Here is a 10943-nt window from a genome sequence, read left to right on the forward strand (position 1 = left end):
TTTCCCAGCTAAGCCCAGGCCAAGATAGATTCATGTCGTTTTCATCCCTCCACCTCTTCCATGCCCTCTTGCTTTCTAGTGGACGTTAAAATCCAAGCCCCCATTATACAATTTCTATATGTTGATTGGAATGGTAGTTTTGCTGATGTAGATATTTGTCAAACTCTGTAGAACTAAGGATTTTTAAATCTCTGCATTTGATTGTATGTAAATGAAAAAACAAACACCTAAGCATCTAGAGAGTGACCAGCCCTCACCCTGTTCCCTCCAGGGAAGCCACAGCAGCTCAGGGGCTTTCACCTCTGTTTTTCACCTTTCTCTTTGTTTTTGGCCCCTAGGAATTTCTCTTACATCCTTCTGAGCTCACCCTGCAATTTAAAGGATGTCTGTTTTAATTTCTGGAGCATTTTTAGATGCTTATAGTGGCTATAAATCTCATCCACCTTTCTGGTAGAAACACAAGTTAGCAATTTTGACACCTTCAAGTAAATGTTGGTCAGAGAAGATGGCTTCAAATTTTAGAAGAATGAGCTGAACTAGGAACAAAAATATGTGTGAACAGCTGTATAATGAGTTCATTTATTCATTCAGTGTATGTTTATTGTACTTACGTGCCAGCTGCGCTTCTAGGCTGTGACCAAAACAAAACCTGGTTCTTATGGGACTTGGATTCAGTGGAAGGAGATAGCAAACAAGTATGTGATGTGTCAGATTGGGATAAGTGCTAATAAACGCTGCATGATTGCTATAGTTTAGTAGTTCAGTGAAGCAGTGGGAGACTTTTAGATTAAATAATATCTGAAATGTGCTAACCTAAAATTAAAATGTGGTTAATAAACCAGTTAAATGATGCTGACAGTTTTTGGAATTACCATATTCCAGAATTTCCAGCATCTTGTGTCCCTTAGATCCTGGAGTGGCATTGTGATGTGGAACAGTGTTTCAAAACCGTGGTTCTCACTATTCTGCAGAAAAGCATTTGATGGTCCTGTAAGATTCTGTTTGGGGAATTCAGACCTGCATTAATAGAGAAAAGTCTTCATCTTCGAAATATCCTATGGTCAAGAAATTTGTTTTATTTTCACTCGCCATTTCCCAAATACATTTTACCATGGAGTGATGTATAGAACATAGTTTGAGAAGCATTAGTGTAATAGAATCTCAACTCTGCAGTGTACTGCTTGTGCAACCTCAGTAGCTTTTATTAGGTGGAAATAAATCCTTGCCTTATAGGATTCTTATGAAGCAAATCTAAAAGAATGTGTGTGGAACCTCTAGCGCAGTTCCAGGTATTTGGTTGATTAATAGTTCATGTTAGCTCCTTTCTCTGATTGTTAATATATTTGCTTAGAAATAATTATTATGTACAGAAATTGACAGCATTCTTATTAACCTCTAAGTGTGACTTCTATCAACAGGAAACTGTGGAGATATAAATTTAGTACGTCTAGGTCCAGAAAAGTGTATTAATACTGAGGTCCTAAAATTCAGTTTGGAGAGCCAAGTTAACCACAGAATGAGTAAGTACTGAATAAAGGTATATATAAATTGATTTCTGTTTCTTTTTGTATGGTAGAAAATGGCATGGGCATTAAAGGTAATTTGGAGACCCTAGAAGTAGTCTAGTTTTGAAAGCTAGTTTTCCTTCTCATTTGTATGCATATGTGTGTATTTGTTAGAATCAACAGCTTTTTATCTTTTTTTTAAAGAAAAAGACTTACCTTCTCATATTCATGAGATTCACAGAAGAAAGGAATTTCTAGATCATCAACTAGATGAACTTTCTCGCCAGCGTGCTTTATGCCGAGGTGGAAGGGAACTACAGGTATCTAAACATGTCTTGATCAGTGTTTTTTAAAAGCTCATAGATAAACTAGTTGGTGAGTATTTGATGCCATTCTTTCATTGTGGAATAGCATAATTTGTGTACAAAAATGTACACAGAGATGGTATGCCTTACATTAGGGGTTAAACTTTTTTTAAAAGAACAAGATAGTAAATATTTCAGACTTTGCAGGCCACGTGCAGTCTGTTTTAGCCACTGAACGCCACTGTTAATAGCATGAAGGCAGAGTAGATAACACGTAAGTGATGCCCCAAGGGTTGGCCTGCTTAAGCAGAAAGCGTACCTGCAGTACTCTGAACAGAACTGAATCATACACACTATTAAGAATTTATTGGACTTCCCTGGTGGTCCAGTGGTTAAGAATCTGCACTTACACTGAAGGGAGCTCAGGTTCGATCCCTGCTCAGGGAACCCTAGTTCCTCATGAGCATCCCTCATGCTGCACAGGGGGGCCACAAAAAATAAAAGAATTTATCAAATTAGCACCTACTGATTGAAGCATGGGGTGCTGGTTGTCGGGTTGCTGGAAAATGAGCTGATGTTTAAAAACAGACCACAAGAGAAAGCGAAATAGAGAAGTTTATTTTCACAGGTCTTGAGGAAGGTATAAGGCATGTCTCGTGGGGCATGACAGGCAGGTCAAGGGAGAGTGCAGACAGAGAGAGGCAGGCCCTGGCGCACATGTCATTATCAGAGTCCATGCGTGGAGTACTTTGGGGTTCCCAGGCTAGGGCTGGATTGGCCAATTTTAACTGAAAGAGCAGGGTTTTGGTAAGTAGCTTAGAGGGTCTCTTATCTAAAGGGCATATAAGGGGAAGGCACTGGATGGCAGAGGAGACTGTTGATCACAAGAGCTTATGTTGGCTGGTGGGCCGGTGACTCCACGGGCTGCCATCTAGGGCGTGCATGTGTGTGAAGGGGCCTAGTGTTAGTTTGGGGTCTCTGCAGGCTGCTTGGCCAAACAAAATGGATGCCAGGGCATCAGTACCATGGAGTAGCTTAGCTAAACTCTGACACACAGCAATACAGAAAGACTGGTATAGAGAAAACACACTGGGTGAATCAGTTTTTCATTGGTAAAGTACTGGCTCACCCTTTTGAAATGTGAGGCAGTCCATTGGAAAGCATTTTAAAATGCTTAATTTAATTTTAATGATGGCATTCTGATTTTTTCCAGAGGCAAGAATTAGATGAAAAAATGGCCAAAGTTTCACAAGAAAGGCAGGAGCTTTCTTCTAAAATTAAAGAGGTAAGTAGTTCACCGGTAGCACTTTACTGGTATTACTTTTCCTTTTTTAAAATTATGAAATAGTTCAGACAACCTGTGGTCTTTTCTCAATTACATTTAAAAATTTGGGGGAATTCCCTGGCTGTCCAGTGGTTAGGACTCTGCTTCCATTGCAGGGGGTGTGGGTGTGATTCCTGGTCAGGGAACTAGATCCCATGTGCTGCAACTAAGAGCCCGCATGCTACAACTAAAAGATCCCTCATGCTGCAACTAAAAGATCCCACACGCTGCCGGGAAGATCCCACATGCCACAACTAAGACCCAGCGTAGCCAAATAAATAAATAAATAAGTAACTATTTGAAGATACAGGAAAAAAAAATACACATCTGAATTCAGGTAGAGTGACAGTGGCTGGGATGTGGCCCAAGAAATATAAGCACCTTTTTTCTCAGTTTTTGGCTGAAAGCATACACTCCTTTTCCTTGTTTCTGATCACAAAAAATCCTTCTATAACATGTATAACTTTTCCCAGTTTTCTTTGGATATAAAAATATCAACTAACATTTATATTGGTCAAAGCTAGAATGAGCCAGGTGTGTACCCCATCACCAGCATGCAGCCCTTAATGAAATGAATTGGCGGTCAGGGAAAGAGAGGGTAATACTCAACCGGTAATGGTATTTGTATTTTTGAGCTGTGGTTTTCCTCTTGAATGTATTATTGACCTTCTCTGTGTGGCTAAATAAATATAATTGAACTTAATGTGTATTTCCACTAGCAGTTTGTTTATTTAAATCAAAAGTTATGTGGAAAGCTTTTTATTAAAACTTTAAGCTGAGCCCAAAATTAATCTTCCCACATTTAAGGATGAAGTCCATGTTTACCTGTATTATGGTTTTTGCCGCTGATCACATTGTTCTGTGGGCCATTAAATTAATTGTCCTTGGCAGTTTTACTCATTAGATAGCTGAGAGGAGAGGTATGTGACAGTTAACATGGGAGCACCAGAAGGCCACAGTTGCCACCCTCTCTTCACATACATGCCTTGGCCTCCATGGTTGAATCTATCACATGTTCAGGGATGATTCACGACAGCTTTTTCAGGAGGGGAGATAGGCTACCTGAATCTATGATGAGAGTACTAGTTTATTAATTTGAACACTGAATGATATGCATTGTGAGGTGTCATTCATACTGTTAGTCTCCATCACAGTTTATTCCATTATAGTCTGGACCAAGGTTGTTGGATTCCACTGTGGAACTAGAATGCTTGTCAGTTTCACAGGCGTTTTTGTTGGTACTATCCCTTATAAAAGAACAATATTACATACTTAAAAACTAACAGCAAAGTGTATGTTCAGGCTTAGTTCTGATCCTGGTTTTACTCAGATAATTGCTTCACAACTCAGTAGAATTACTTAATCTTTGCTTATTCTGATACCTTCCCTCATACGTCAGGCTGTAAGAATTGTAATCCACTTCGACCAAATTAAACCTGAATAAATTTTTCTTAATGTGCTTATTATTAACTCATGTTCTGAGATTAGACTCCACTGCAAAGTGTTCTTTCTGGTGGCTTCTGATTATCTTGAATGTTTCTTCTCTTTTCTAGGCTTGAGGTTCCTACCTAACATTTACTAGACATTATTCTGCCACATAATAAGTGTAGTTAAGAATTTATATACAACTGAATGTTGATGAACTTTTATTCTCTTAGGTTCAAGGATGCCCACAAAAGACACAGAACATCATCATCTTAGAGTCCCACATCATCTGCTGCACACTGAGCACGAGTGGTGGTTTGCTGCTCGAGGCTGCTTTCCGTGGGCAAGGGGGTGTCCCCTTTAGTTGTGTCATTGTTGATGAGGTCAGTAAGCAGTCGGCCATACAGCTTTGCTAGGAGTAAGGAGTAAGTCTTAGATGAAGAGTGGCTGCCGAGATGTTGACAAAGTGGTCTTTGCATCTGATTTTGACCTGCCATTACATATGTATTCTCTTATGTTGAAATACGCTGCTAATGACCCACCACGATGAAAATTGCTTTTTCAGTATCGGGACTGTAGTCTTAGAGATTCCTGATTGTTCTTCATAAAATCCCTCCCAAGGATTATTCTAGCTCCTGCTTGGGATATCTCTGGTTACCTTTTTTTTTTTTTTTTTTGCGGTACGTGGCCCTCTCACTGTTGTGGCCTCTCCCGTTGTGGTGCACAGTCTCTGGACGCACAGGCTCAGCGGCCATGGCTCATGGGCCCAGCTGCTCCGCGGCATGTGGGATCTTCCCGGACCGGGGCACGAGCCCGTGTCCCCTGCATCAGCAGGCGGACTCTCAACCACTGCGCCACCAGGGAAGCCCTCTGGTGACCTTTTGAAGCATTTTTAATATAACTCTGGACAGCTCTGAGCCACCGTATTTTCAGCTAACATCTTTATTTCTACTTCATTCATTGAGCAAACATTTATTGGGTACCTACTGTTTGCCAGAATGTAGAGCCAGAAGACAAAAGAGATGGAAAATGAGGTACAGAGAACCCATCCATGAGATCCAAGATCCAGTATTCACCAAAACGAAGGAATAGAAAAGATGGAAGTGATGAAATAATTGAAGGAAATGCCATTGAATTGAAAAGAAGCTTGAGTCTTGCAACTGAAGCGGCCTACTGAGGAGCAAGGAAGAGAGAGGGGGTGGGGCACACAGACACACAGTCCCCCCAGGCATGTACCCAGCAGGGACAAAGAAGACAAACTGGGGACATGACATGGCCCTTCTTGCTTATGGGCTGCTTCCCAGGTGGTAGTGGCACCTGAGTGGTGGCTGACTTCAAAACGTGTGTGGGTCTTTTTCCCCCGCTTCGGCATTTAGAATGTTTTTGTTGTTTTGTTTTCTAACCAAAGGAAGTTCTTATTTTTGATCTTTGGTGCAGAAGGAGAAAGTGTATGTTTCTGAATGGTTAGGACACTTGTGAATTGGATAGACTGTATATGGATAAATAAATAATAGAGATAATTCTGATTATGTCTCCATTCTGTACTCTCTTACCAAGGCCGGACAGTCTTGTGAAGTTGAAACTCTTACTCCACTCATACATCGTTGCAACAAGCTCATCCTTGTAGGAGATCCTAAGCAGCTCCCTCCCACAGTCATTTCTATGGTATGTTTTTTCACATTCGTGTTGCTTTAAAGTGGTAGGGGCTTGTTTGGGTTTTTGTTTTGTTTTGTTTTGGGCGGCGGGGCGGTCTTTCTTGGATCATCATCTCTTATTTGCAAGGATAAATAGGGAATGGCTGAGAAAAGAGAACCACTGTTGAGAGCCTTCATAGTGAAAGTCTCCGGAAATGTTCCTTTGTTCATAATGTGCTTATGTGTGTGTGACAGGAGCAGTGTGAGTGTCACAGACCAGAAGTTTAGGAGGAGGATGTCCCATGTGCAGTGGGCTGTTCCTTTGGGAAAGGCAGTGTGCAGCTGTTCTAAGGGCTGTATCTGATTTATTTTAGTAACATAAACACCAAAACAATAATAAAAGAAAAACTTTAAAAGCAGGGAATAGAATCCAACCTCCTGATTTATCTTTCAATATGTGCAAATTTGAGGAAAACAGTATAAAGAGAAATTATTCTTACAGTAACGTTTTCAATTTTAGGATTCTGTATCCTATAGCACAGGAAAATGCCGGTGTCCCTCACATCCTCTGAAAGGGAAGGTGGTGAAAGGAAAGAGGTTGTGGGCTGTGCTTGTGGGAAGATGAGCACCAAAGTTGTGGTTCCCTTCACTTCGTTTCTTAAATCTCACTAAAGATGGCTCCTAGAAATGCACAGCAGAATCAGGATTCAGATGTTTTGGGTAATCTTCATAGGTCTAGATGACGGTTTTGAAGTTTAATGAAATTTGAGCATTTTACTGATACATAGATTATTTGTACAAATATAGAGTAGTGGCTGCATAAACTGTCCCAGAGAACAGACCATTTTCACAGCATTTCTGTTACGTTATGGAAAGAAAGCAGGTTTTTTTGGTTAGTATTGTTTTTGACTTTGGAATCATCAAAATGATAGTGCAGTTCTTTGACGTCTGGACACTCGTGCGTGACTGTTCAAGGGAGTAGCCTAGGAGCGCCCATGTCCCTGAGTGAAAACCTTGTCCATAGGACAGAGCTGCTGTGGGGGGTTCTGCTTGTGGAGACCTAGGAGGAGCCAGCTCTGCCCTGCATTCTTTGAATAGTGGCAGTATTTCAGAAACCTACTGATTTAACTTCCTGAAGGGCCTTAGCACGTGGTTAGTGAAAAGGGTTGTCGATAGGCCTCAACTTCACTGTCTCCTTTGGTGATTGATTAAAAACAGCAGAAATGAGAAAAATCCATTCGGGCTTTTCTTACTGTTGCAAAAATAATAGAGGCTTATTGAGAAGATTCAGAAAATAATTACAAAGTTAATTTTCTCAGCATGCCTTTCTAACCCTAGGGATAAGTACTATGAACAGTTTAGTGAGTATTTGAACAGTTTGTGGGCATGTGTGTTGACTTTTTTTCAGTCTGTGTTCATTGAGTGCCAGGCTAATTCAAGCACTGTTTTTAAGTTCTGGCGTCATGACAGTGACGAAAATTGACAAAAATCCCTGGCCTCTGGCTTCCCTGGTGGCACAGTGGTTGAGAGTCCGCCTGCCGATGCAGGGGACACGGGTTCGTGTCCCAGTCCGGGAAGATCCCACAAGCCACGGAGCGGCTGAGCCATGACTGCTGAGGCTGCGTGTCTGGAGCCTGTGCTCCGCAGCGGGAGAGGCCACAACAGTGAGAGGCCCGCATACCACAAAGAAAAAAAAAATCCTTGCCCTCATGAAGCTGACATTCTAGTGGGTAACAGACAGTAAATAAGTTACTAGATTCAGAATGTCAGATGGCTATAGGGAATGTATAAATTTGTGTATATGTATGTAGTTTTTTTTTTTTTTAATTTATGGCTGTGTTGGATCTTCGTTTCTGTGTGAGGGCTTTCTCTAGTTGTGGCAAGTGTGGGCCACTCCACATCACGGTGCGTGGGCCTTTCACTATCGCGGCCTCTCTTGTTGCGGAGCACAGGCTCCAGACGCGCAGGCTCAGTAATTGTGGCTCATGGGGCCAGCTGCTCCGTGGCATGTGGGATCTTCCCACACCAGGGCTCGAACCCTTGGGTCCTGCATTGGCAGGCAGACTCTCAACCACTGTGCCACCAGGGAAGCCCTGTATGTAGGTTTTGACCTTGTTTAAAGGTGGAAGAATCAGTCTGTACCAAATTACCTTTTTTTCCAGTCAGTAAATAGATCAGGGATATATGTTCATGTCAAAACATAAAAATCTCCATCATTTTGTAGGATGGACTCAGGTTTTTTTTCTGGAAGTAGATGTGTTACCTCATATAAACCTCTTTCTTTTTTCACAGAGTGAAATAAATGCGGTTTTTTAGCTAACTTGAATAGATAAACTTTGGGGAGTATAGATGAAATTGCCAAATGTCTACTAAAATATTCTCTTTAATTATACAAACCTATTTAATATCACATATGTAAATAATCACATATATAACTAATATAAATAAGAAGTAACGCCTGTTTTCTCCACTCTGATAGTTTGTGAAACAGGTTTATTAAAACTTTGCACATACATCTTCAACGCTCATATTGTCAACGTCACTCATAAAGATTGCATCATCCTAGTGGGTTTTCCAGAGCACATTTTTTGCTTCTAGATTATTTAAGACGTAATACTTTTTGAATCTTGATATGATGCTACCATTGAAAAGTATATCCCAAGGCACGACCGTGATAACATTAAGACAGTTTTCTTCGTTTGTCAATTAAGTCACTGTGTTTCAGATCACAGGTTTGTAACCCTTTCTTGGATTTATGAAATCAACTTAGTTGCCTGTGTCCTCCACTAGAATGTAAGCTCTGTGACATTTGATCTTCACTGTAGACTGTCAGCACCCCAAATTTTAGCTGCTTGGTATATGATGGATGGATGAAGAAAGTGGTCTTTCAGAGGCTTATTTACAATGGCATTCATTATTTCTAGTTGTGATAGCATAGCCCAGAAATAATTGTTAAAATCTGGGTTACAGTTCTTTGCTGCTTTTATCATTGATTCTTTCAGGGGACCCCTGTTAGCACCTATAAAATAGCGAGAGTTGTGGTCATTCACAAGATCACATCTCGTTCATAAGCAGTATGTGGGTTTTCTAAATAAGGGGAAAATACCTTAACTTTTGTAGTCAAGCTACATGGCTTTTCTAGGGCTGGAGTCGGAAATATCTTCTCTCTCTGAATCTTTGGTTGTTGGTAATACCTTGTATATTTGAGAGGTCAGTGATTTTTTTTTTTTAATAGTGGGAAAAGTACACATGAATTCTTGCAGATTATTGTTTTGTTTTCCTCCTTTCAGAAGGCCCAGGAGTATGGCTATGACCAGTCGATGATGGCCCGCTTCTACAACCTTCTGGAAGAGAACGTGGAGCACAACGTGATTGGCAGGCTGCCTGTCTTACAGCTCACCATTCAGTACAGGATGCACCCAGACATATGTCTCTTCCCTTCTAATTACATTTATAACAGGAACTTGAAAACAAATAGGTGAGCTCTGTTCATTGCATGTTCACCTGTTTTATTTGTAGGTTTGGCTGCTTAGGAAGAATAGCTCTTTTGTTGTGCTTTTAGGTCTTGTTATTAAAAACACAAAGGTTTAATAATTTTAATTACAAAAGTCCTATTGATTGTAGCAAATGCAGATAAATGAAAAGAAAGGGATAAACCCAACCCCTATTGATACTACCCAGAAGTAATCACTGGTAACATTTTGTTATATCTACTTCCAGTCCTTGTACTATGCACATCTTTTTTTTTTACTTTTTCTCCTTTTTTTGGAGGAAAAAAGCACACCATGCTCTACATAGTATACTGTAGCATGCTTTTTTCACTTACTGTATTATGAGTAACTTTCCAATCATGATTGTTATATTTTAATTTACATGGGTCATTCTCCCTAGTACTAGAATAGAAATGAAATTCACCTGCTACCTCTCACTAAAATATGTTATTTACAAGTATTTAATTTTATTTAAAAAGAAGGTCCTTCTTGTCCTCTTAACTTTCCCTTGCTCTCTTCCACAGAAAGAACAAATAGTAATAATAATTCTAAAACATTTTCTCTTGTAATTTGACTTGCATTCTAAATGGTGGCTGCTCTTTTGTAGAATGACAGAGACCATTCGGTGTTCATCTGACTGGCCATTTCAACCCTACCTCGTGTTTGATGTTGAAGATGGTTCAGAAAAGCGGGATAATGAGTAAGTTCTCCTTTTTCTTCAGTCCCCACTGATGGTCCCAGAATTTTTGTATTGTTTCTGTTCATATTTAAATTCAAAATACTTTCCATATAAATCTCTCTGCCTAGTGCCAGTGCACAATCATTTTCTTTTAGCTGGGTTGATAACTTCACCTTTTCAATCATAAATTACTGATGTCTTTATATATTTCAGTCTTGATTTTTTTTTTCTTAACTGGGTAATGGGGGTTATGTTACCTAAAATGCGGTCAGCACTTCAGTAGATCCATGCTGAGATCCCAGCTGTGAGTAAAACAGACGTGGCCCCAGTGCAAGGCTGCTGTGGTCCAACAGGCGAGACAGACATTAACCAGGCCATCACCGTGGTGATTAATGGTTCCAGTTGGGTTAAGTATTGTGACGGATAAGTACAGATACAGTTGAATCAAGGTGTGAGGCAGAGGGTGGGCAATACTTCCAGCATGTTGGATTGTGAATCAGGTGGTTTGTGAATGACAGCACAAAAGGAGCAGTGGTTGCTAATTAGCAAGCACCTCAGAGGAGCCGGGGCTTCTTGTGAG

General features: G+C 40.4%; 1 protein-coding gene across 1 annotated transcript in view; it reads left to right on the forward strand.

The window, feature by feature from the left end:
* The window catches only part of LOC308609668 (putative helicase senataxin), a 61255-nt gene that overhangs the window by 39944 nt on the left and 10368 nt on the right, over window positions 1–10943 (forward strand). The window contains exons 14-20 of the mRNA XM_081223389.1: window positions 1419–1520; window positions 1710–1825; window positions 3024–3095; window positions 4793–4942; window positions 6117–6224; window positions 9484–9671; window positions 10292–10384. Of these exons, the coding sequence (XP_081079515.1) occupies window positions 1419–1520; window positions 1710–1825; window positions 3024–3095; window positions 4793–4942; window positions 6117–6224; window positions 9484–9671; window positions 10292–10384 (829 nt within the window). The remainder of the gene's footprint in view (window positions 1–1418; window positions 1521–1709; window positions 1826–3023; window positions 3096–4792; window positions 4943–6116; window positions 6225–9483; window positions 9672–10291; window positions 10385–10943) is intronic.

The sequence above is a fragment of the Mesoplodon bidens genome (genome assembly GCF_964165515.1).
Source record: "Mesoplodon bidens genome assembly, chromosome: Y".
NCBI lineage: Eukaryota > Metazoa > Chordata > Mammalia > Artiodactyla > Ziphiidae > Mesoplodon > Mesoplodon bidens.